Source organism: Lycium barbarum, chromosome 2 (assembly GCF_019175385.1).
Source record: "Lycium barbarum isolate Lr01 chromosome 2, ASM1917538v2, whole genome shotgun sequence".
In the NCBI taxonomy this organism is placed as follows: domain Eukaryota; kingdom Viridiplantae; phylum Streptophyta; class Magnoliopsida; order Solanales; family Solanaceae; genus Lycium; species Lycium barbarum.
In genome coordinates, this window is record NC_083338.1 from 150,923,227 (window position 1) to 150,948,282 (window position 25,056).

Sequence of the window (25,056 nt, forward strand, 5' to 3'; positions counted from 1 at the left end):
CTCCTTCTGTTATACTTCCGGTTTAAATATACCCTTCTATTTATACTTTGACACTGATTTACCCATAATTTTTAACGGAACGACAGGTGTCAAATTAGAAATAAAAAGACACATCCCCATTTTTTTACCTACCACTTGACCCAATTTCATAACAAAAGATTCACGCCCATCTCCAACTAGTCATCTTACAAGAGTAAAATGTGACCTTTTTTTTCAGAGACAAACTATAATTGAAAATATGTAATAGTTACTACATTATATTAATCACAAGGAACAGAAGTACAAAACAAGTTAACTATGACAGTCAGTTTATAATCAAGAAAAGAGACACTTCACTACCACACTCTATCTAAAACATTAATCATCACCTACAAAATTCTAATTACTAGTATTTAGTTACATCAGTTAAAACTGTATGACCAAATTTGTCACGCCCCTAAACTTTGATGAGACAGACCGACACTCGATGCCGTAACTTGACCGAGCGGATCAGTTATTCCTGAATCATAGATACAAGGCATATATGTAATCGATATGAAACGATGCCTTCGACCTTAACTAACATTAGAAACAGAACTTTTTTTATACATATGGAAGTCACTAACACAAATTAATACTAAGTCATTGGGCTACTTAGGGCAAACTGAAAATTTAACCCAAAACATATGGACATGACCTGATCATATTAGTCTATGAAGTCTCTACAACATGACATGAACTAAAAAAAATGCCGGTATTGAAGCTTTTAACACCTGGTGGAGCCCTCACATTACATGAGAAGACAATGGCCCTAGCTATCCTATCCAGTATCATTCTTTTGCTCAAATACCCTCTGATCCCATTCCATATTCCATAAAAATAATAAAATTATTATTGTTTAGAAGAACCGACAAAAAAATATCTCGTATAACTTCTGCATTAGCGGGTGGTAAATAATACAAAGTATTAAGCTATGTGAAAACTTATTATATTATTCCATTCGAGACTGTGAAATATGAACAATAACCTCCAATTTCTGCATTATAATTTTCGTATGACTTCACTTGAAAAAACTTGTTTGAGGAGTATTTTAAATAAAATATTTTTTTTTTACAAAACTCCATAACTTTTTTTTCCCCAAATGAAATGCATATTTGATACACTGTTTCAGCTTCTAAATACTGTTTTCAAATTCAAATTCCCCTTCCAATCTTCAACATAAAAGTGGCCAAAGACCTCTAGGAAACTACTAATACAGTACAATTTTAGGAAGGTCATGGCGGATGCAACCTTTTCGCTATGAATTCAAATTCAATGTTAAATATTTAGTTGAATTTATTAAATTTTGAATTCGCTTCTGGCTAAGAATGTGTCAATATATAACATGATTCCTTATCACCCTTGACCAGGCACTTCCACTAGAATCTAAATGTGGTTATTTTCATTAAGAGGAAAAAATATCTTGAATAATAAATGCTACAGTATTGTCATTTCCCAACCACAATATGATGGACTAATGTACAACAAGAAGACTGTAGCTCCAGAAGAGTGGAAGTAGCTAAGAATCAATAAAGCAAAAGATGAACTTTGTCTTGAAAATCTTCTTTAGGAACTCAAAATGCTGAATCTATGCCATTTAATTTAATATATATCCAACAAGATAGTTTTGGATGTTTAAACTCAGTAAAAGATGAGTTGGCAATTAAAATTTTGAAGTAGATATCCCACATTGGAGAATCAAGAGAGTTGTGGGCTTAGTGGCTAGAATAAATAATGGAGGCAGTGGGCTTTATAAAACCATGATCCTTCAGGCAAGTTTTAATGGGATATGATGAGTGGTCAATGCTCGCATTAAATATGTGAGAAGGGCGTCCAGGCCCAGCCTGGTTACGACAATTTGGATGGTCTCATCTTAACCAATCTGATCCTTATGCTTGAATCATCTCAACCACCCCCCCCCCCCCCCCCCCTCGTCCCCAAAAAAAAGTCTAGTTTAAAGTTTGCTCTGTTATTAATTCTCTATTTCTTTCTTCTTTTTTGTGCTTTTTCCAATTTTATTTTCTCCTTATTTTGATCTTTTCAATTCTTATTAATCACTTTTAACGAAACAAAGTTATGATGGTATGGAAAGTGTTTATGGTTTTGTTTGGTTTGCCTTTTGCATAAAAGAAAAATAAATAAATCATGTTGCAATGTAATCTTCCAGTCGATGAGAAAGAGCAAATTGGATTGTGTGACATGCACTAATCACATATGACTTTGGAATTCAGGAATATATACTCAATATGACCTCTTATGGAAGTAAAATTGGCTTTGATTGGAGGTAAAGTGAATAGTTAAATATGAATGGATTTTTCATCCATTCAATATGGAAAGTAGGAATATGTTACTTTCTGAGTTTAGTACATAACATAGTGATGTGATGGGATACTAATTTCATTTAACATGAGTTTGAGATGTTTGACATTCAATTCTAATTGGAACATTCTAATATTTGCTTAACTAATCTTATATAAATTTCTAATTTCTCTGTTCCAAGTGGCATTCATATATAACATCTCCTCAAGGGTTTCGGTGCGGAAATGACAAATTGACAGGCAGGCTAGTTACTCCTTGTACGCGTTTGTTTCCTTGTAGGATTGAACCGACAGGAACAACTTCAACATTAAATATCCATATGTTAGCTGTCACAAGAACCCTACATTATTCTATCCATCGACAAAATCATACTCGTATTACCAAAACAAAAAAACAAAAAAAAAAAAATCTTATACTACGTGATAAGTAATTGCATATTTACTTTCTTTGACCATTTAAGACATCATTTTACGCTTTAACTTAAATGTTTTTATGGTTGGAGGAGGAATGTATCTTTGTATTAATCAAGACTGAAAGTGCTAAAAGCTGATGTAAACAAAATTCACATGCTATAAGATGATCTTAGGAAACTTACCTATTGAAATCACTATGATTAATTTGATAGTCAAGCAGAATAGAAGTTCGATTTGGAATGAGTTATGAGTAATCAACTGAGGACAAAAGAGTCTTAGTAATTCGTAGCTGTCACACATGCACGACTTACAAGGAAGACAATAAGATTCAGATTCTCAGAGTTGGGTTGAGTCAGCAATGGATAAGAAGCCTATATCCAAAACAAAAACCTCACCTCACACGTATCCAAACCATGTTGCTACTACTATTATGAGCGCATGGGGCTTTTACTTCTCCAACTTGATACAATATTTTCGAACATTATAACATTTTAATAGATATTATTAAATCCTAAACTTATAATATTCCTCCGTTTCACATTTTAATAGATGCACAATATATGTTACGAATTTGACAAACATCAGTAATTTTTACGTAAATTCTACATATATACTTGAGAAATCTCCTAAATATGTATATGTGGTAAATATTTAAATCCAAAAGCATAAATAAGTTACGATTTTGGTGGCAAATGAGAAAATTCTCATAATAAGATTTAGAGTACGAAGTTCAACTTCTTTAATTCCTATGCGTATTCAAGGGTTTGACAATAAAATTTATAGATTGAAATTAAAATTATATAAAAGATACTACTATAAGTAATAGTAGTTGAAAAGAATGTGTTGGAAAAAACAAGAACTTAGACTTTTCAAATAATAATGTTAACACATAATAAATTAGAACATAGAAAATATCATATAAGTTGGTAATATTTTAAAAAATTGAACTCATTGTATGCATAACAAAATTATTAATATTTTAAAAAAATATTTAATAAACGAGGAATTAAAAAATAAACGAAGAAATAAGATTTATTGGTTTCTTACAAATTGAATAGAAGAAAATGACTTTTTCAGATGTTTTATGTGTTTTTTTTTTTCAGATCTCTTATATCTAAAAAATAAAGATCTCTTATAAAAAGATCATAAAATTAAAAAAAAAAATGTAAAGAACCAAATAACTATTTCTCCCCAAATAAACTGCTAAAATTTTGATTTTGTATCCTTATGGCACTATTCATTGCACACTTCTCCTTTTCTTCTTCTTCTTTTGTCGCATTCCAAAACTTTCTCTAATAAATAGGGACACGTTCCTTCACCTATTCGAAACATTCACACACTATCCTTTTCTCCAAAATAACCAACACAAATCATTCTAGAACAAACAAACCTTCCAATCCATGGCTTCTTCTTCTTCTTCTTCATTTCTTCTCTCCACTTCCATCACCGGCATCAAACTCTCCACCGCCACTTCACCACCACCACCCACCTCCGTCACCTTCCGGCGACAACCCTTCTCCGTTTCCGCCACGTACACCACCGCCGATAGACCAACTACAATTGCATCACAGTCATCGTTGTACGAAGTTTTGGGGATTCAAGCTGGAGCCAATTATCAAGAAATTAAGTCTGCTTACAGGAAATTAGCTAGAACTTTGCATCCTGATGTTGTCCGGTTTGAGAAGAATTCATCAGCTGAGGAGTTTATTAGAGTTCAATCAGCGTATGCTACTCTTTCCGACCCGGAGAAACGTGCTAATTATGATCGGAAACTCTTTGGGAATAATAGAATTGCACGGCCTGTTGATTTCTCGTCGTCAGTGGGAGTTCGTAACCATTATACTGTTCGTCGGAAATGGGAAACTGATCAGTGTTGGTAGCTTTTGTCGGAATTTTCAAGCCTGGTTAATTCCAAATTACGCCATAAAATGTCCATCGTCAAAGATTTACTTTAGGCGTGAATCAGACCAATTAGTTTTTTAGATTATTTGATAGGGTCCTAGTTGCATTTGTACAGTACAATGTAACTTTGTAAGTACATGAATTGTGTATATACTGGTGTATAACTTTTGTTATGTTCTATGGGTGTAAGATAATAATCTGACGAAGTTTTTGAAGTCGGAAAGTTCATCAAAATTGTACCATTAAAGCTTGTATTATTAGAATTTGCAATATAAAACTCTGCTGTTCAAATTTATGTACTCCTCTGCTTCAATTTATGTGACATTTGTTTTTAGTCAAACTCAAATAATAATTTGACTTAAACTTTTCATTTATCAAGAAAATAATCTATGTCACACAAATATTAATGATTATCTTAGATTTTTAGATCACAAATTAAAAAAAAAAAAAAAAAATTATTCTTAAAATTTCGTATCCAATCAAACACTTTCGCATATTATTAGGATGGAGTAATACGTTTTCTTTTTGGTTAGTCACCGAAAAAAACATCATTTAACAATTTAATTTCAAACTTCTTATTTTACCTCCATTAAAATGATTTATATAATCACACAAATATTTATGATTTATTTCATTATTCTTAAATTTTATGTTTGGACAAACATTACAATAAATTGAAATGGAGGGAGTACATATTTTCCATTTGGTCAATGATCATGTATTTCTTCAGTATGGCTCTATTAATATAAGGTTGAAAACTAGTGTTGTAGATTTGGATCGTTATCTGTGGCCTCTCCGTGGTCCAACTTGTGGCAATTGGGTCCACACAATATCCATTGGTCCCCAATAGGATAAGAATTACGTGTCATAACGAACTCATGGAAGAATAATCTTCCATTCCTAGTAGAGTAACATAAACAGTAATCTTAAAGTAGACTAATATAGCTTTTTCTCCTTAATCACTGTCGTCATGCGTTGCTAATAGTTGAACAGAAAAAATAACAAAGTTACCTAAAAGAGACAACAAATCACTGTTCATAAAGGAGGAATTAGTAAATTGACTAATAAAGTGGATTGGTGATCACTTTACATGATTACTAGTTACAACTAGTAAAACTTAATTTTGTTTGGTTTTCCTGACATCTTATCATTATCAAATCAAGCAAGTAGAATAGCAACTAGTAAGTGAAATAAGTCATCCTTATCTACAATTACAAAATGACACGTTATATTGCTCAAGTTGAGCTGCTCAACAGATATAATTTACCTATTTAAATACAAGATAATAACACACCACTAAGCACAGGAATAGCCCTCTCCCTTTCAATCTTTCCAAAAATCCGCAATTTAATTTTAGCAGTTTTTTCGAGGCCATAGGCATGTTAGCAGAGGTGGAGTCAGTGAAGTAGATATGGGGTCGGGAGAATCCAATAACATTTGTTCAAAGACGGTATATGCCTATTAAAATTTTCATTTAACATACTATATAAATAATCTAATAAGAATTCATTAACTAAAATTCTGAATCCGCCTTTGCATATCAGAGACAAAACAAGTTTAATACCACCAATTAAATATGATATAAATAATATGAGATTTTTTTTTATATATACGATTAACTAAACTAAACATTACATAAGTTATCCTGGAATTATTTATTTCTATTAACTATACCCAATATACAGTATTATCTTCTAGAAGATTTTATACTGAAGTTAACTATCACGACCAATAAAAGAGAGAGAACTCTAAAGACAAAGTCGTGATAAGTTAGAATGTCGATGTCTAAGGAGAAGAATTTCATCACGAATGGATATTGTGGAAGTCTTTGAGGGACCAAAAAGACCAATAGTATAACAGGAAAGTGGAGAAACAAACATGGGAGAACAGTTGCTTGTCAAAATTCGGCGCCTTCCTTCAAATGCCGTGATTTGGAAGGTCTCTTCATTTGAATCAGATACTTCAAAGGGAGAATTTCAACCAGCGCCAAAAAAGAAGTCCAAAATTTTACTAGTAGCTTCTTCTAATCTAATTGTAGAAATCCTCACATATGGTTTGCAGTTTACTAATGGCTTTATAAACTTGGACAATTAGGCAGTTTCATCGAATTTTCCTCTTGCCCGCCTTTTCAATGTCGTTAACTGTCTCTCATCATTATTAAAAGTATATCTTTACTATAAATGGTTGTGTTGGATTGACAGTCAGCATAAACATGTTAAAATTGTGATGAATACTCATACAAAAGTTTATCTTAATCTTTCAAAGAATACATTTAGCTAAGAACATAACTTAATGGAAGCAAAAGTTACGCAACTCTTATCTTCAGTTGATCAGTTCATAAGTTTAATACTATGGAATATTATTTATTTTAGTAGGAAAAAGATATGAACTTTTTGGGATGTAATCAGCAAAGGTTAGAAATCAGACAAAAAAAAAATGCAGCTAAAATGGAGTAGCTAGAAGATTAGTAAGATTCAAACTCACGATTTTTGTTAAAAAATTGTTGATTTCGGCCAGGAATTGGCTCTATTAGGAACCTACTCGGCCAATGGGGGTTCATGAAGGCCCGAACTTGAGCTTCTTAAGTATGTCGAGTGTGTGTGGTCTAAGTTTATGCCACGTATTATTCGTTTTGACCCGATAGACTTTCATGGATTTTGTCCCTTGGGATACCATCATGGAGCAAAAGCACGCGTAATTCAACTTGAGCTTTGCCTAAGGTGTCATATGCGCATCATCTCATCTTTAGAAGTTTGTCAAACTAAAAATTGATTTTGAGGCTGCTAAAATTTAAAACCTTATAAACCTCAGTTATTCTTCATTTTTTTGCGCGGATTGCCCTTCTTTTGGGCTGGTCTTTAAATTTTGCCCCTCATATTTGTGGTCTTTAAATTATGCCTCTCACATTGCTGGTCTTTAATTTTTGCCCTTCGCGTTGCAACCCTGAGCGTTCACGCAGAAATCATGAGGTTCTGGGTTCGAATCCCCGCTTAAGCATAAATTTAAAAAAAAATTGCAAGGCAAGGTTTGGGTCGCGTGTATGCCGGACCCAGCATGCACTTGTTAAGGAATTACCAAAGCTATGCCGGACCCGGCATACTCATGCCTTATGGGCAGACTTGGCATAAGTATGCCGGTTCCAGCATAACTTTGGTAATTCCTTAACAAGTTTATGCCGGGTCCGACATACTTATGGGCAAACTTTTAGTTAAGTCTTAACTAAAAGTCTTTTCCTAGTTATGCCTTATGGGGCAGAATTTTAGTTAGTTAAGGCATAACTACAAGTATACCCCATAAGACATAACTAAAAGTATGCCCCATAAGGCGAAACTTTTCCTTAATGCATAACTAAAAATTTGCCTTATAAGATAAAGTATATGTCTTAAGGAAAAGTTATGCCTTATAGGGCATACTTTTAGTTATGCCTTAACTAAAAGTCTGTCCCATAAGGCATAACTAGGAAAAGACTTTTAGTTAAGGCTTAACTAAAAGTTTGCCCATAAGTATGCTAGACCCGGCATAAGCTTGTGAAGGAATTACCAAAGTTATATCTGACCCGACATACTTATGCCAAGTCTGCCCATAAGACATAAGTATGTCGGGTCTGGCATAACTTTGGTAATTCCTTAACAAGTGTATGCCGGTGGAGCCATAGCGAAATTTAAACTCTGCCTTGCGAATTTTTTTAAAATTTTTGACTGAGTGGGGGTTCGAACCTGGAACCCATGAGTTTTTGCTAAAGGGCAAAATTTAAATATTTTAAATATGAGGGGTAAAATTTAAAAAACCACCCCAAAAGAAGGCGAATTGCCCGTTATTCTTTAAATAGCGGTCCTACACGGCTATTTGTGCACTTCTCCTTATGGAATGCCATACTTTCCAAGGGCCAACAGGTTTGGGCCTTTTAATAGGAGAGCAATTCGCAGGAATGCCTCTATCTTGGGTGGTCTTTAATTTTTGACCCTCAAATCGCTGGTCTTTTTTGAATTGATGAAAAAATCCATTTATATTTAGTTATTCACTTTATATCCAATTCAAAGCCAGATTCACTTCTATAAGGTGTCATCTTGAGTATAATTTCCTGAATTCCAAAGTCATTGTAGTTAGCGTATGTGTCATAATCCAATTCAGCAAGATATCTCTGCTTCTTTCGCACAATTTATTTTCCTTTTAGGCAAAAGCCAATCAAAACAAAACCATAAACACTTCTAGTTCTAGCATATGTTTTCCTTATTTCGTTGAAAATGATAAAATCAAGACCTAAGAGGTTCAAGAAAATGATAAAATCAAGACCTAAGAGGTTCAAAATAAGAGTAAGTGTAACAAGCGCAGAGTGAAAAAAAAAATGCCAAAGATATGAAAATTTTAAAACTAGACTTAAATTTTTGTTTTCTTTTGGGTGCGTAGGGGTGGGGTGGGGTTGTTGTATGAGTTCATTCAAGCATAGAGATCAGATTGGTGAAAGTGAGGGCGCCCAAATTGTCGTAACCAGGCTGGGCCTGGACGCCCTTCTCGCATATTTAATAGCGATCAGTGACCACTCATCATATCCCATCAAAACTTGCCTGAAGGATCATGCTTTTTCTAAGCCCACAGCCTCCATTATTTATTCTATCGACTAACCCCACAACTCTCCTTAATTCTCCAATGTGGGATGTTTACTTTCCAATTTTTTATTGCAGAACTCATCTTACAGTGGAGTTTAAACCTCCAAACGCTAATGTTTCGGATAATATATTAGATGTCCTAGATTCAGCATTTTGAGTTCTTAAAAATGATTTCAAGCCAACAGGTCATTTTTTTGTCTCATTGATTCTTAGCTGCCTCATACTTATTCTAGAACTTCAGCCTCTTGCACATAGTCCATCATATGGTGGTTGTGAAATGACAATACGTAGTCTTGTAAATAAATTACTACTGCCTCCGTCCCATAATAATTGTCACTTTAGCCAATTTTTTTATTCCATAATGAGTGTCATCTTAGGAAATCAAGACATAAATTGGCTAGTTTTTTCTAATTCTACCCTTGGACAATAAAATGACATCGAAATGATGATTGGAAAAGCCACATAGTAACTTGGAATTGTTGGATTCCCAATGTCAAAAGGTTTACTTCTTGTGCATGCTCTAGTCAAGAGGTAAAAATAATTTGATAAACTTCACATTGCATTATTGATTTCTTAATATACGTGTTTTTGACTAAGGTGACACTTATTATGGACGAAGGAAGTATTACTTATTTTATTTAAAATACTACTCCTTAAACCAAATTTTGTAAGTGAAGTCATGGGAAATTTTAATGCAGGAAATTTAAATTACTCATATTCATATTTCACTATTTGTTTCGTATGACATAATATGTAAGTTTTCGCAAAGCTTAATGCATGTATTATTTACTCCCACCAGCTAATACTAAAGTTATGCAGAGATAATTTTTTCAAAATTATCATGTTACTCTTAATGAGATAATCTATAATCACATAAATGTCAATAATTCATTTTTCTCACAATCTTCAAAAGTCTATGTTTTTTAAATCTTGTGTCTAATTAATAATTCTTATGATCAGTTGGTCAATTCACAAGTTTAATACAATTGTTTATTTCAATAGGAAAAAGATATGAACTGAGTGGCGTGTAATTAGCAAGGAATCCACCTAAACATGAATAGTAGCTAGAAGATAAGTAAGATTCAAACTCATGATATATTTTTGTTCAAATTGTTCATCTTGGCCAGGAAACTAACCTATTAGGAACCTACTTGGCCAACGTGGGTTCAAGAGGGCCCGAATTTGGGCTTCTTGTTAAAGCCTGAGTGTATGGTCTACGGAATGTAGATATGCCATCGAGTAGCTCCTTGTTTAAAATATATTCAATTTTTAATTATTTACATTTTAGTCAACTATTAGATTGAGCCTGCTGATGTCGTTTCTTCTTTGTCTTATTCCTCCTCTTTAGACGACCCTTCATATGTGAAGTTAGGTTCATCCAAACACTAGCTTCAAATCTTATATCTGAATTTCATTCAATGATCTAAAGTTTGGATTTGGCAGAGCCAATTTCAGACATCTCAATTTGGAACTTCAGATCGGCATATCTGGAGTTGATTATGCGATGGCTAAACTTTAGTATTTTATGAATTCTGGTTATTCCTTAAATAGGGGTCCTAAATATGGCTATTTGTCCACTTTCCCCTATATATTTCTGCTAAACTTTCCAACAATTTTTTGCGCGGAGTGCCCTTCTTTTGGGCTGGTCTTTATATTTTGCCCCTCATTTATGTCTTCTTTAAATTTTGTCCTTGCCGCTTGTTTAATGAATTTTTTTTGATAAAATTACCCTTACCCCATTAAAATCCTTTTATTTCGTCATTTGCCCTTTTCTTTTCTTTTTTTGCTTCTTCTTTCCTCCTCTGTTTTGTGTTTGTCTCATCTGTTCTAAAACTTAGGTACGAATTTAGATCTTTTGCTCGTTTCAATATTTGTTTTTATGTTAAATTGTTATTTGTTGAATTGATATCCTTGTCTTCGTCGTTTTTTATATTTAATTGATCCTTTTTTATTTAAAATTATAGTGTTTTGTTATAGTGTCAGTATGATTTTTTGAACTTTAGTTTCATTCCCCATGTATATATTTTGGTTTTTTGAATGTCGTATCATGAATGTCGTAATATGTTTTAGTTGATTTTGATATGCGTTTTGGTTTTCTCTTTGTTGAATCGTTGAAGTTTTGCCTGTGAACAGTTGTTTTATGTTGTTGCTGCTGTTTTTATTTAATAATCTGATTTTTGTGAAGAATGTGTTTGTCTGAGGCAACATATGTCGGGTCCGGCAGAGTTCTTGGTTTTTGAAACTGAAGTTATGCCGGTTCCGGCATAAAGTTATGCTTGTTCCGGCATAACTTCATGAATTAAGTTAATTTATGTGTGCTTGGTTTTTTGGTGTTGTCTTGTTAATAATTTTGATTTTTATGCAATCTTATGTGTTTTTGGTGTTTTGTTAATAATGTTTTGTTTTGGTTATGAAAAATGAAAGTTTGCCTCTCACGGCATACTTTGTAATTTTGTAAACTGAAGTTATGTCGGTTCCGGCATAAAGTTATGCTTGTTCCGACATAACTTCATGAATTAAGTTAATTTATGTGTGCTTGGTTTTTTGGTGTTGTCTTGTTAATAATTTTTTATTTTTATGCAATCTTATGTGTTTTGGTGTTGTTTTGTTAATAGTGTTTTTGTTTTGCTTATGAAAATGAAAGTTGTCTCTAACAGCATACTTTATTCTTTTGTAAAGTGAACTTCTGCCTCCTCCGGCATACTTTTCTAGTTCTTAACACTTGCGTAAATTTTTGTTTTGCTCATGAAAATAAAAGTTTGCCACTAACAGCATACTTTATTCTTTTGTAACGTGAACTTCTGCCCCCTCCGACAGACTTGTCTAATTCTTAACACTTGTGTACTTTTTTATTTTGCTTATGAAAATGAAAGTTGTCTTTAACAGCATACTTTGTTCTTTTGTAAAGTAAATTTCTGCCTCATCCGACATACTTTTTTAGTTAACACTTGTATACTTGATGTTTTGCTTATGAAAATGAAAGTTTGCCTCTAACAGCATAATTTGTTCTTCTGTAAAGTGAACTTCTGCCTCCTCCGGCAGACTTGTCTAATTCTTAACACTTGTGTACTTTTTTATTTTGCTTATGAAAATGAAAGTTGCCTCTAACAGCATACTTTGTTCTTTTGTAAAGTAAACTTCTGCCTCCTCCGACATACTTTTCTAGTTCTTAACACTTGCGTAAATTTTTGTTTTGCTCATGAAAATAAAAGTTGCCTCTAACAGCATACTTTGTTCTTTTGTAAAGTAAACTTCTGCCTCCTCCGGCATACTTTTCTAGTTCTTAACACTTGTATACTTGATGTTTTGCTTGTGAAAATGAAAGTTTGACTCTAGCGGCATACTTTGTTCTTTTGCAAGGTGAACTTCTGCCTCCTTCGACATACTTGTTCAGAACTTTGCCTGATTATTTTTTGCCAACTGAAGTTACTATAATTTCAAGTCCAAGTCATTGAGCATTGTATACTAATCAAATGGAACGTATAAACTAATCAAAATCAGAACAACAAATCTAAACTTAATAAAGCATCAAATTGAGTTGAATTACGTTCAATTGAAATGCTATATATTATGTATTTATCTTTTCCGATGTTGTAGCAGCAAAATCAATGGAGATATCTCCGGTGAAATGTTGGAACGATGGAACGATTGAAATGTTTGTTGTTGGAATGATGGATAGGTTTAATTGGATGTTTGGGGTTCGTTACAGACTTTCAGGTTTTTATATGTGATGGGTAGGGGTAGTAACGTCTTTTCTTATTATTTTTTAGCTTAGAAGGGCAAATATTAAAGACCACGCATTACGGGGGCAAAAATTAAAGACCAACGCATTTGAAGGGCATTCGCGCGAATTGCCCACTTTCCAAGGGCCAATAAATTGGGCCTTTTAACAAGGGAAAACAGAATGAGGCCCAAATTCTGATTAGTTGGGCGGCCCATATCTAGAAAATGGCCTGGTTCAAGCTTACCTCAATATCAAGGCCCAACTCGTCCTAAATACAAGGGGCGCTCTCTTCTTCCAACGGGAATCGCGCAGAAATGGCTAATGTAGTAAGACCTCTAATGAACTGGCCAAAATGGCATCACTATTTATACATTCGCGCCTCATTCATCCACTTAGTTCAATCACCACTTCCACTCTTCTCGAGCACCAAACCGCCATTCTCCACGTCATCACCTTCCGCTTTTCGGCAAGCTCATTTCCGTTCCCGCGCCGCACCTAAGTCGCGTGAAAGTCAATTGCCGTTGGATCAATCGGATAGCGACAGCGATTCTGATGGTAAAATAAGGAAGAGTCGCAATGAGAAGAAGCGTGAAGCTCGACGCGCCGTTAAGTGGGCTATGGATTTAGCTAAGTTCTCTCCACCCCGAATTAAGCGCATTCTCAGGTAACTTCAATAATAAAACTTGAACTTAGTCCTAATTACAATTGACAAAAAGGTGTGATTCGATGTTTCAATACTGTTATAAGAATACTACTTAATACTCCATTTATTAGTAATGCTGCCGTTATATTTTATTGGCTGTTTGGTTTATTACATTAAATAACATGCATTGCGTAATTTCTAAATACTACTCCCTCGGTCTCAATTTTTGTGGCACATTTCGATTTCGAGAGTCAAACAATTTAATTTTGACCGGGATTCAGGCATGGAATCTTTAATTTTTTTAAAAATAAAATTTATATATTTGAAAACTACTCATAAAAAGTGCTACGAGTCACAATAATTGACAATTCAAAATATTTAAAAGATATATGGAAAAATTACTGGATTTGTTTGAATCTCAAAATCCGAAAGGTGCCCTAAATTGGGACGGGAAGTACTAAATAGGGTGTATTATAATAGGAATAGTAGTGGTATTGTTAATGGCATGGTTTACTGTGTACAAGAATAGTACTAAATACATGTCTTAGTTATACGTAGGTTGAAAATGCTACGAAACAAAGGATTAAATAATATCAAAGCTAATACCAGTATTATTTTATCTAAAACCTCCTACCAACAACCCCTTATATTTTGTTTTTTACTGTAGAGTGGCTTCAGCGGAGCAAGAGGTATATGATGCCGTCATAGTGGTCAAGGTAAAAAAAAAAAAATTGTTTGTAGAAGTCTTATGTTCTAACAAATTTTGAGGTTTGTTACTTTCTGTTTGTGGTTTGATGATGAACACAATGTGTTTGTTCAATTGCTGCAGAGACTAGGTCCTGACGTTCGAGAAGGAAAGCGAAGGCAATTCAACTACATAGGTATACTTCAAGATATGCTTACTTTGTTTTAATTGGAGTTTTAATGTAGTCATCTTTTCGGTTGTCCATCAAAGTGAGCTTTTTGACAAATGTTTAAGTGCATTATTCTAAATTCAGATATGCAAAAGTTGTAACTTTATAGTACCTTTAGTAATTTATAGATATATCAATTATATCCAATTTAGGTTCGAATATAGTCAATATTGATCACTTGATAAGTAAAAAAGGATTTGCAAATTAGCATGGAGTAGAACTGTTTTTAAGGATAGCAGATAATCAATAGCATTTGGGAAGAGAGAAGGGGAATGGATGGAGTATTAGGATTTAGGAAAGCAGTATAGCAATCTTAGTTTGGCAAAAAAGAAAAGGCAGATTAGTTTACAGTATGCAATGCCGTTTGAATCTGAGGGATTTCATCCCGTGTATTTGAAATTCATAGGCTGAAATGCTTTACTTTGGTTCAAATCACATTACTCTTTTATCCATTACTTTTTTGAATCATTTCAAATGACACTTATAAACATGCCATTTTAAACTCACAATTATGCAATCGCCTCTTATTAGCAGATGTCTCTATTGCTTTCCTTGACTCCTAAAGGATGAACGTGTTGACTTGAATGCCAGAAATTTTTAGGGAGTTTGTAGTTCGCTTTGTAATTTACTTATCCACAGTAAAACTATTAGAGAGGGAGAAGTTTCCTTGTAGTTGTATACTTCCTTATAGCTGGTGCTTATCCCTCGAATTTTATATTCTATCTTCTTAGCTGATGCTATCTTTTCTTTATTTTATATACTATAAGATTTTTAGTGCAGGTGCTATCTGAAACCGCTCTTCTAATGATTTTCTAATATTAGAAACAATTCATAAATTAACAACCCAAGAAGAGGGAAGCATTCTTTGTCCAATTTTATAGAAAATTCCCTTTCAACTGCTGCTCATTAATCTATTATCAGTTATATATAATCTGAATTTTCTTCAAATTGTTCAACCTATGACCTTATAAACTTCTTAGTTTTCTTTGTCTGACTCAAACAACTATGGGATATATGGTTCTTTCCATCTGATAAATTCAGCTGTAACTGATCTTTTAAGCTCTCTTTAGTCCTCAATTTTGTGCTATGCAAACAAATACTTGTGTTATGTAAAAAATAACACGAATTAGTGAAAATAGTTCTATGTCGCATAGAATCTCCAGTGGTTCATACATTTTGCATCCAGAAAAACAAATAATTAATGAGATGTAATAGGCTGCTAGATGATTGAAGCAAAAAGGATAGAACTGAGCAGTAGCAATGTGTGGAACTGCCTTCAGATCTAGTGTGTAATTGTTCGATTACTTTTTAAGTTCGTTTTGCAAGTTTTTCATTCTCACAGTGGGAAGTATTTTGGTCATTGGTTCAAAGGAAATTAGATTTCTTTGGTACAAAATGGAGTGGATAAACAAAATTGTGAGTTGAAGTTGATGCTCCCAAAACGTAAATGGTAAACAGGATAGCAAAATAGAACATTGGTAAATGGCATACTGTGGAGTTTCAAATATTTAGTTATTGGGAATTGTGTTGCACCCAAGGGTATGACATAGTGGTTAATGAAGTGGAGGAGAGACGTGAGGTCTCAGGTTCAAATCCTATTGTCTGAGACCGAAAACACTAGATGATTTCTTCCCATCTGGTGGTCAGAGTTACCGGTACTGCTGTTGGTGGAAGGCAACAAGTACCTGATAGAATTAGCCGAGATGCGCACAAGTTGGCCCGAATGCCACTGTAAAGAAAAAAGAGAAAATTATCGGGAACTGCTCTGGGACTTATTACAATATATCTTAATTGAATTCTCCTAATTTCTTTATCTCATACTATTTAGGAGGTTCATGGAAATGGAGGCTAAACACTGAATAGTAAACTGCAGTACTGACACTTAATCATAGGAAGAGCAATCAGCTAAATACTATTCTTGAAGCACAAAGCAAATACTCCCTCCGGATCAAAAAGAGTGTCCACTTAGCCTTTTTTTCTTGAGTCAAAAAGAGTGTCCACTTATTAAATCAAGAAAGAATTAACCTTATTTTTCTAGATTTGCTCAAATCCCAATACCTATTGAATTAGGTGCAGTTTAGTCAAATTACCTATTTTTTTTTTCTGGGAGTTATTATTTTTTTAAGGGGTGTGCAAATGGCTAAGTGGACACTCTTTTTGATCCGGAGGGAGTAATAAATTTTCCCTTTTGAGAAGGGACATTCTAGTGGAAAGAATGTTGGCGTATCACTTAACATTTGACCTATACCACTTATAGTTTGGCCTAATGTTTGACTTAAGGAAGATCCAGCAATTATTTCTAGTTTTTTTGAGTACCATACATGTTAATAACAAAGGAAATAATCTGAAAATTGGATATCCCTTGTTAATGCATTATCTACTTCTTGCCTTGCCTTTTCATTTCTGCATTTGTGCTTGTGCGAGGTCATAGTGAATAAGCTTGTCCTGTCTTTTGTCCCTTTCTTCTCTAGGACAGTGCTTTGTATAATTGATCTGTGAATTGTTCATTCCCATGACTGAAAACTATAAAGATCAGTACTGGGAGTCCTGGTTTATTAATTGGTTGATTGCTGATAATAATCTTGATGCATTATTCATATTACTAAATGTGGAGGTGTACACTGAATACGGTGCTATTAATTTCAGTGTGTCCTGAAAATTTTGATCACGAGCAAATGGTGTATGTGCAAACTCATATGCTCACGATGTGATACAAATTCATGTTAGGTAGATTATTGCGGGACGTTGAGCCTGAATTGATGGATGGTTTAATTCAGGCAACAAAAGATGGAGACCAAACTAAATTTCAGGCTTTAGCTGGTTCGGAACTTGCAGCTACTGAAGATGTTGATGAAGAAGTTGAAGAGACTGAATACGAGGATGACGAAGAGGTACAGCAGAATCTCACTCCTCATGTTTTCTTTTCTCAAGACAATCTGAGGGGATCAAAGTTCTTTGGCTGCATTTCTATGTTAAAAATTACGACAGATCATAACAAACTAAAATCGCTAATCTATTTCCATGAAAATTTGAGTAATTATTAGAACAGCTGTCCTGCAGACATGACTCAGGCTGCAGAAAAAAAAGTTTTACAATGACTTAAGTAAATATAAATGCAATTACTACAATAAATGACACTTAGTGAAAATTGTCTTGTAATTACATGAAACCAGGCTCACTGAAACCCAGGAAATATTACAATTTAACTCTTGCTTCCTTTTTTTGTTTATTTTCAGGATTCTGAGGACGTTATTGTTTTAGTTGATAGATGGTTTGATGGCTTGATCAATAAGGACATTGACATCTCTAAAGAAATCTATTCTCTAAGTGAGGTGGATTTTGATCGCCAGGTTAGTTCAGCCGCTTATGCGCGGGTCTGAAGTTGTTTATCCTTTTACCTTTACATTTTGGTTTTTCTGGTGTATAAGTTCAATTCACACATGATTTTATGATTCTCATACTCAATCTCTTGCCTGTGTATGTTCATCCCTGAAGACAAATACACCCAGTAAAGGAAAACTAGAAAAGACCTAATACGGTTATATCAGTTTTGCAAGTGTGCACCCTAACCTATAACGATAATTGTTACCTTGGTTAACTGTGCCTTTCATCACTGTAAACTTAAAGCTGTCAAAAATTTCCTTACACTAACGATAATTGTTAGCTTAGAATATGCTGCCCCTACTTGAGAAATTAAAGAAAAATTATGCACCTTTTGTATGTCAACTACAATTTCTTGTCTTGCCTGGGTATATTATTTATCTGTTTATGTTTTGTCTCATTATACAGGAGTTACGAGGTCTTGTTAGGAAAGTACAATCAGTACGAGAAAAAGGGAGCAATTCAGACGAGGAAGAAGGAAAAGTAAATAGTGATATTGTCCGTGCAGAAAGGTCTCTCACTCGTTTCCTTCGAGATCTAGCCAAGCAGCTTCACAGCTGAATAGAGTATCAGATTCATCTGGGAGCATTATACTCCATGCTGGCCATCAATAGATCCTCAAGACGCACATTAAGTGTATTCATAATACTTCCTACTACATGCATGTACTATCAGGAAGTTTGATCTCATTTCTGTGCCCCTATGGCTTCTTATTTCCCCTCTATTAATTTTCTCTATCTTTTTAGGGGAGGGGGGAGATTGTTCTTTTTACTGTAGATCAACATCCACCGTTTAATGTCATAAGCCATGAACTTTTGTTTGGAACAGTAGTACCGGAGTTTTTAAATTAAAAAGTTTGAAAATTTGCATAATCTTTGGCTGATAGATGACATGGGAATTGAGAGCTTGTTTGTCATTATTGAAAACTATATAATGAACGAATCTTATAGCTTCGATCTGTTATTCCTTCTTTTTGCATCAGCTGATGGTAATGAAAGACAGAAAGAGGAGGGGCTGCTATTGTTGCTTGGAGTAATACACCACTCATTGATTGAAGGACAAAGACATCAATGACATTTGCGTCATGCTTATGCTATATAGATAATGTGTTTCTGTTGAGAAATTGGGGTGGCAGAGATTTCCAGATTGCCAAAATACATTGCTTTCAAGTGATGTTTCATTTTCATATTCAAAGACATATATGAGTCATCTAACTTTATTTTGCTGATCCATTGGACAGTTATTTAGAATTTTCTCAGTTTAATTTCAACATAAACGGCAACTTGTTCAATACATGACTCCTCCTAGGTATAGAGTAATACTTCTTCCTATAGTGGCTGCTCCATTTATTCAGGCAGACACTAGTTTGGTGAAATTCAAAATTGCTGACCAGTGTTGATGTGTATAGGTTCAGCTTTATGTGTTCATTGCCTTGAAGAACTGTTGTCGATAACATGGAGCTATCAGCATAAGTTAAAAAGGTCGTGGACATGTCATTTTCTCTGCTAATTTAAGTTTGGGCAGCTCTCTTTTGGGCGTGATTAATAGCCATTCCTTTTATCATAACTAACCCTTCCTTCAGGATAATATATGTTTACATGTACGTTGAACAAATGGTTGAATCAAAATGAAAAAAATTAGGAATTTGTTTCTGTCGGTAGTTTACTTTTCTATGCTTTCTCAGTTCGTTCATATTTTGACGTAGGACCTTTTATCAGTTTGCAATCTCAGACTTGTGGCCTTTAGATATTGCAACAGACTATGTGGCTCTTGTATTATAGAATTTCCAATTCTATTTGCAATTCGGTAATTATTAGTCTTAAAACATAGTAAAACGATCCTTTATTTAATGAAATCATGTCTGGACATGCAATTTGGATTGCTTAAGTTGTATTTTTTCTTATATACTTAAAAACCCCACAAGTCGTGAAAACTATCAAAAAAAATTTCAATTCTTTTACAATGTTACCAAATGAGCAAGTCATAGTTCATAACAAAATAATACGCTATTAGAAGACTTTTTTAAAAAATATAACATCAATTGATCAAATCTTAGTTCATTAAAAAGGAAAATTGTAACTACTCTTTAATATAATCCTCCCATATGGTACGAAGTTAATGAGGTTGGTGGAAGTAATTGTTAAAGATATCTACCAACTTATGAATCTCTTTTTTTTTTTTTTTTTTACAAAATATGAACTTATGAGCCAAGTTTTATATTTAAATTTTTTGAAATCATGATTTGAAATTCCAAATCATGCCTCTTTGGATGATTTGGGATTTCATCTCTGAAATGAAATCGCATGTCCAAACGCTGATTTTATCTCATGACATCAAATCGCATGTCCAAACCCCAACTTAATTGTTGTACGGAAAAGTGAAACTTGAGACACAAAAATATCTGACGACATGATAATATCAGTGCCATAAATAGCATTCAGCAGAATACTCTCGAAAAAAATATCAGAAGAAATTATTCACGTGCTTATTGATTGTGTTTGTAGTGAATTGTCACTGTTTGTGTATTCCAAGCATTTCATTAATTGAGTCGCCATTGTGGTAGCACCTAACCTGCACTGTAAATTGAACTCGGCAGGAGATTGGGGAGTAAAATTCACAAGTAATCACTTTTCAAACATTGTATTTGAAAAATAATCACTGTTATGAAGTTTTAAATTTTACTAATGAAATTTCAGGTCATTATTTTAATGAAATACAGAACCAAAAAATGGCCAGTCGACATTATTTCGACCTGATTAGGAGTGGCCAGTGGACAAAGGGATAAGGTAAAGCCCACTAGAGGTATATGTGCTAATTACTGCTTGTACCAGCGACTTGTTTGTCTTGTTAAACACGTAAAGATTGAGACACTCAACCCTACATTTGCCTTTTTGTGAAAAAGGTTTCTCACATGAACACAGTAAATACAGGCCGCCGTGCATGCACTTACTTTAGTCGTAATAATAAAATTTTGGGTGGTGGATTCTAAGGTTGAATAATACTACTATTTTGAAAAAGTAACAGAAGTTGAACATATTGGTTAGAAATATTCTTCTACTTTGGACTTTTTAAGCTTCAACTCAATTCTTGTTTTAAAGAAATATTCTTATTTGTTGTAAGTAATTACCCTCTTGTAATTAGCAAATTCAACACACACACGAGAGTGAGTGAAGAATCTAGTGGATATGATCATCCTGAAAGCTATAGTCAGCAAGATTTTAAGGGATAACGTGAGTAGTACTGTAGTAGTATGGAGAATCTTAATAATTCAGTCGGTTAGGTATCTGAATTTTTAACTTGTTAGTAAGAGTTCAATTCCCAATCTTGTAGGAATAGTATAAGTTTAAGGTTTAAAAGGAAATAGCTTTAGTGCTCAGCTGCCCACTAAAGAGTAGAGTACTTCCTTTTTTGAAGATCAGAAGATGGGAATTCGTAGATAAGTACATGTGCTGATTGCTTTTAGAAAGTAACAGCCAAATAAATTTTGTATATAGAAATCTCAACCTATATTAGTAGGCAAACAAGTGGTGTCAACAACAGTGAGTTTGGAGAATTTACATTTAGCTTATTTTAATCGGTTATTTCTTTCAGTAATAAACTTTGTTTTTCATATTGCTTTACTGACTCGGGGAAAAAAAAAAGTTGGTGGATAAGAACCTTAAAAGTACCCAATATAGGTGCAAATAAGCAAATTCTTGAGCACGTGGAAAAGCATAACCTCGTAAGTTATCCAAAGTCGCCAGTCTAACAGTTAAAACTTCTAGCAGCGTAAAAGTCAAAAATTTCGTTCTTGTAATTAGCCGCCACAGATATTGCTAATTGCAACTGTTACCAAAATGACTCGAATATATGTTTAATCAAATTTGACCACGTTTTGAACATCCATAGAAAATTCAAACATGTCTGAACAAATTTCGCGCAATTTCAGAGATCATTATCTTCTACCATTCTAATAGATTGTTTGGTGAATTCTAAAAATCTTATTACAACAATAATCTACCCGGTGAAATTTTAAAGTGGGGTCTGGAGAGGGTCGAGTATATGCAGAATTTGCCTTTATCTTGGGAGGTAAAAAGGTTGTTTCCGATAAACCATCAGCAAACAAGCTAGTAGCGCTTAGTAGAAGGAAAAAGATCTATCTGTACCTGATGTTCAAGGAGAGGCTCTGTTTATACATGATCTATTGGGTCCAATAGCTAGCTGATAGGGTATGCTACATCTAAGAGCTTATTCTTCATGAAAATATCTGCGTCTGGTCATTGCACTTGTAAAAGTCTCACTAAAATAACTTTTGAATTTTTTAGACAACAAGGTCATCAAACTATGTCCTTATTTCTAATAAAGTAAAACAATCTATTTTTGGACATAAAACCCCCTCACTCATGTTTAAATTATTAAATTCTATTACGTATGCACAATTTTGGAGTATCCAACATTCTTTAATATTTTTCATGTTTTAATAATAAAATAAAAATATTCAACGAAATATTTCAAGCTATAAAAATAAAACAATATAATCGTTGAAACCTTAAGTATGATATAAGGTTTTCTTTGTGATATTAACTTCTTTTGAACTATCTTGATATTTTTCTACTTCTCAAAGTCGGAAGTTAAACATTTTACTGAATGTAAGTGCTTGGACATAATTGAAACACATGAGACGTTATATTAATCCACGCTGCATGTAATTATTATTTTTGATATATATATATATATAATTATTTTTGGCGTATATATATATAAACTACTTTGTAAAAAATGAACAAATTTTTACAATTAGCTGGATATATGATTTCTAAAAATAAAATGTTTATATTAATTGTATTCCACTTATTTATAAAACTTAAATAAAAATCAAAGTATTACAAGTTCATCTTAAATAAATAAAAATATTAAATATTTTTTTTGATAATTGAAAATTTTATATAGCTGGAAAAAATATTTTCAATCAGTTAAAAACCCCATAGTTAAGCTCTATGCTCAGTTCTATTATCATTCAGTTGTATCCTTTTATTGTCTATTTAGATATAATTTTGCAATATTATGATTTTTTTCCGAATTAATATTCACATTTTGAAAATAAAATAGAAACATCAAATGAGTTTTATAATTTAAACATGAGTTAAGGGGTTTTATGTCCAAAAATGGATTGTTTTACTATTTTGGAAATATGGACATAGTTTGATGATCTTATTGTCTAAAATAATTCAAAAGTTACTTTAGTGGAATTTCCCTACATGTTCAATGACCACTTGAGGAATTGACTCAAGATTGTAATGTTGTCCAATTAACAGATGTACTATTGGCTCGTCCTGCCTCAGGGAGTGAAGCTCAACATTGTGTTTACGTGTTCGGCAAAATCAATTAGCTTAGGGTGAAGCTCTGTATTTGTGTTGAATTTTTTTATTTAGTATATATAAATAATTTATTTAGAACCCAATAAACAAAAAGAATTGTGATTCAGTCAACCTATAAACTAAAAATTCCGCCATCGCGCCCATTAGTAAGATCAAAATTGACTATTACAATTTTGTTTTGTTTCGTTTGTGGACATGTTAATTTGTGACTATGGGAAGAGAAAGGAAGAAGGATAGGAGTCGCTTTTCAAACCCAAGTTGTGTACATTGAATCAATCATTTGTCCGATATAATTCTAATCTAAACTCATTGCCCCATGCATCTTTAAATTAATTTATATGTTCTTTTCCCGTATTCATTTGGAGAATTGAACAAGCATGCACTATAGTTTTATTGGATTGGTCAAAGTAGCTGTAGCTAAAAAGCTATGGAGCCTTGTTCTAAGGATAGGGCAGTTGATCGAATAATGTTTACTTGGGTCTTGGTATAATATTAATTAGTATCATGGTAGCAGTATTAGGTAATTTTAAAGTACCTCCATGGCTCTTTAATACAATAAACAAAACATAAAATGAAACAACTGGCTTTACAAGTTTATGGGCCACCCAAGGTTTTGGAAGAAAATAATGGAGCTTCCTAAAAGTATAGAGCACTTAAAAGACTCACTCAACTTTGTTAAGTGGCTAAGGTCGCTAGACATGACTTTTTCAAGATTTAGTCACCAATTAAAGCCCAAACCCAACTGACTTAGCATAAGTAGATAAGACATTCTTGATTTCCATGAACTTTCTTAACTGATCGCCATGTAGGCACTTGGACAATGCTTACTTAAAAAAGAAGTATTTAAAGTTAAAGTGAAGAAAAAGTACTTGCACATTGAAGTTCGCTTGGACATGGATTTCATTTTTTTTTAGAAAATGTTAAAATTTGTGAGATTCTTTTTTGGTTTATCACTCTGTATTTTATATGAATTATGGAGTTTAATTAATCTATATTTGTGCAGAAAACCCCCACTTATGGAGTAAAGTGCTCACTATGTAAACAACTCAATTCCCGATAGAAACTATTATTTCAAGCAAAATATTTCTCAAATAAGTTTTTCGACATAGCATCCTGGTTTGTAAAAATAACGAATACAAGACGTGTGCCTAGCTAGTACTATATAAGATTTAATAATTTCACTTCAATTTATGACGCTTACGAATAAGTTAAATTAGTTAATTTGATATAAACATCTAAGTGAATAGATATTTTCCATAAAATTACACCATATATACGTAGACATGCATTCACAGAGAGAACCGTGTTTGAAATAACAGTAGCATTAACAACATGAATATGAAATATACCTACAATTCTTGAAGTTGAAAATGAAGGGACAAAAGACCAGCTCCATCACGCAATAAAGACATATGTCTTCCTGATATTTATTTGTATTAACTTTTTATGATATTTTGTTGGCTCCAGCCTCCATCTAGCTAGGTTTTTCTTCCTTTTCCCATCCTCCTTTTTTTCTTTGTTTTCCTTTTTGAAGAATCTGATTTCTTTTCCATTTATTTTCTGACCAACAAAAGTTTATGTTGCACTAAAAATCTACGCGAGTGTTATTTTCATTTTGAATAATAAACATTCCAAATGTTCGTTTTACTACCGATCATTCCGGTAAGATGGATAAAATCTCTTCATCCCTAATAAGAAGTGTTGTCTTTGAACATGAGAATGGGAAAAAATGCTGATAGAAAGTGTTTTTCCCTTAAATAAACTTTACGTGATTCAAA

The 25,056-nt window shown here is 33.3% G+C and overlaps 2 protein-coding genes and 2 non-coding genes across 4 annotated transcripts; 3 read left to right on the forward strand and 1 right to left on the reverse strand.

Annotated features, from left to right (window-relative positions):
- The first annotated feature begins 1,802 nt into the window (after positions 1–1,802).
- Positions 1,803–1,908, forward strand: LOC132629653 (small nucleolar RNA Z279/snoR105/snoR108). Its single transcript, XR_009578413.1, has one exon. It is a non-coding gene; the product is annotated as a small nucleolar RNA Z279/snoR105/snoR108 (small nucleolar RNA).
- Positions 1,909–4,089: 2,181 nt separating this feature from the next.
- LOC132628125 (chaperone protein dnaJ 11, chloroplastic-like) lies at positions 4,090–4,947 on the forward strand. The gene has a single exon (XM_060343859.1). It carries the CDS (start codon positions 4,151–4,153, stop codon positions 4,628–4,630), a length of 480 nt encoding a protein of 159 aa, XP_060199842.1. The 5' UTR covers positions 4,090–4,150; the 3' UTR covers positions 4,631–4,947.
- Positions 4,948–9,098: 4,151 nt separating this feature from the next.
- On the reverse strand, positions 9,099–9,205 carry LOC132629651 (small nucleolar RNA Z279/snoR105/snoR108). Its single transcript, XR_009578411.1, has one exon. It is a non-coding gene; the product is annotated as a small nucleolar RNA Z279/snoR105/snoR108 (small nucleolar RNA).
- Positions 9,206–13,261: 4,056 nt separating this feature from the next.
- Positions 13,262–18,793, forward strand: LOC132628126 (uncharacterized). The gene is made up of 6 exons (XM_060343861.1): positions 13,262–13,647; positions 14,294–14,342; positions 14,456–14,507; positions 17,268–17,431; positions 17,777–17,890; positions 18,330–18,793. The coding sequence occupies exons 1-6, from the start codon at positions 13,298–13,300 to the stop codon at positions 18,480–18,482; spliced, it is 882 nt and encodes a 293-aa protein (XP_060199844.1). The 5' UTR covers positions 13,262–13,297; the 3' UTR covers positions 18,483–18,793.
- The last annotated feature ends 6,263 nt before the right edge of the window (positions 18,794–25,056 follow it).

Coding starts and splice junctions, on each gene's coding strand:
- LOC132628126 (XM_060343861.1), top strand. CDS start 13,298: ATGGCTAATGTAGTAAGACCTCTAATGAACTGGCCAAAATGGCATCAC. Junction 13,648..14,293: donor CGAATTAAGCGCATTCTCAG/GTAACTTCAATA, acceptor TTTTTACTGTAG/AGTGGCTTCAGCGGAGCAAG. Junction 17,891..18,329: donor AGGTGGATTTTGATCGCCAG/GTTAGTTCAGCC, acceptor CTCATTATACAG/GAGTTACGAGGTCTTGTTAG.
- LOC132628125 (XM_060343859.1), top strand. CDS start 4,151: ATGGCTTCTTCTTCTTCTTCTTCATTTCTTCTCTCCACTTCCATCACC.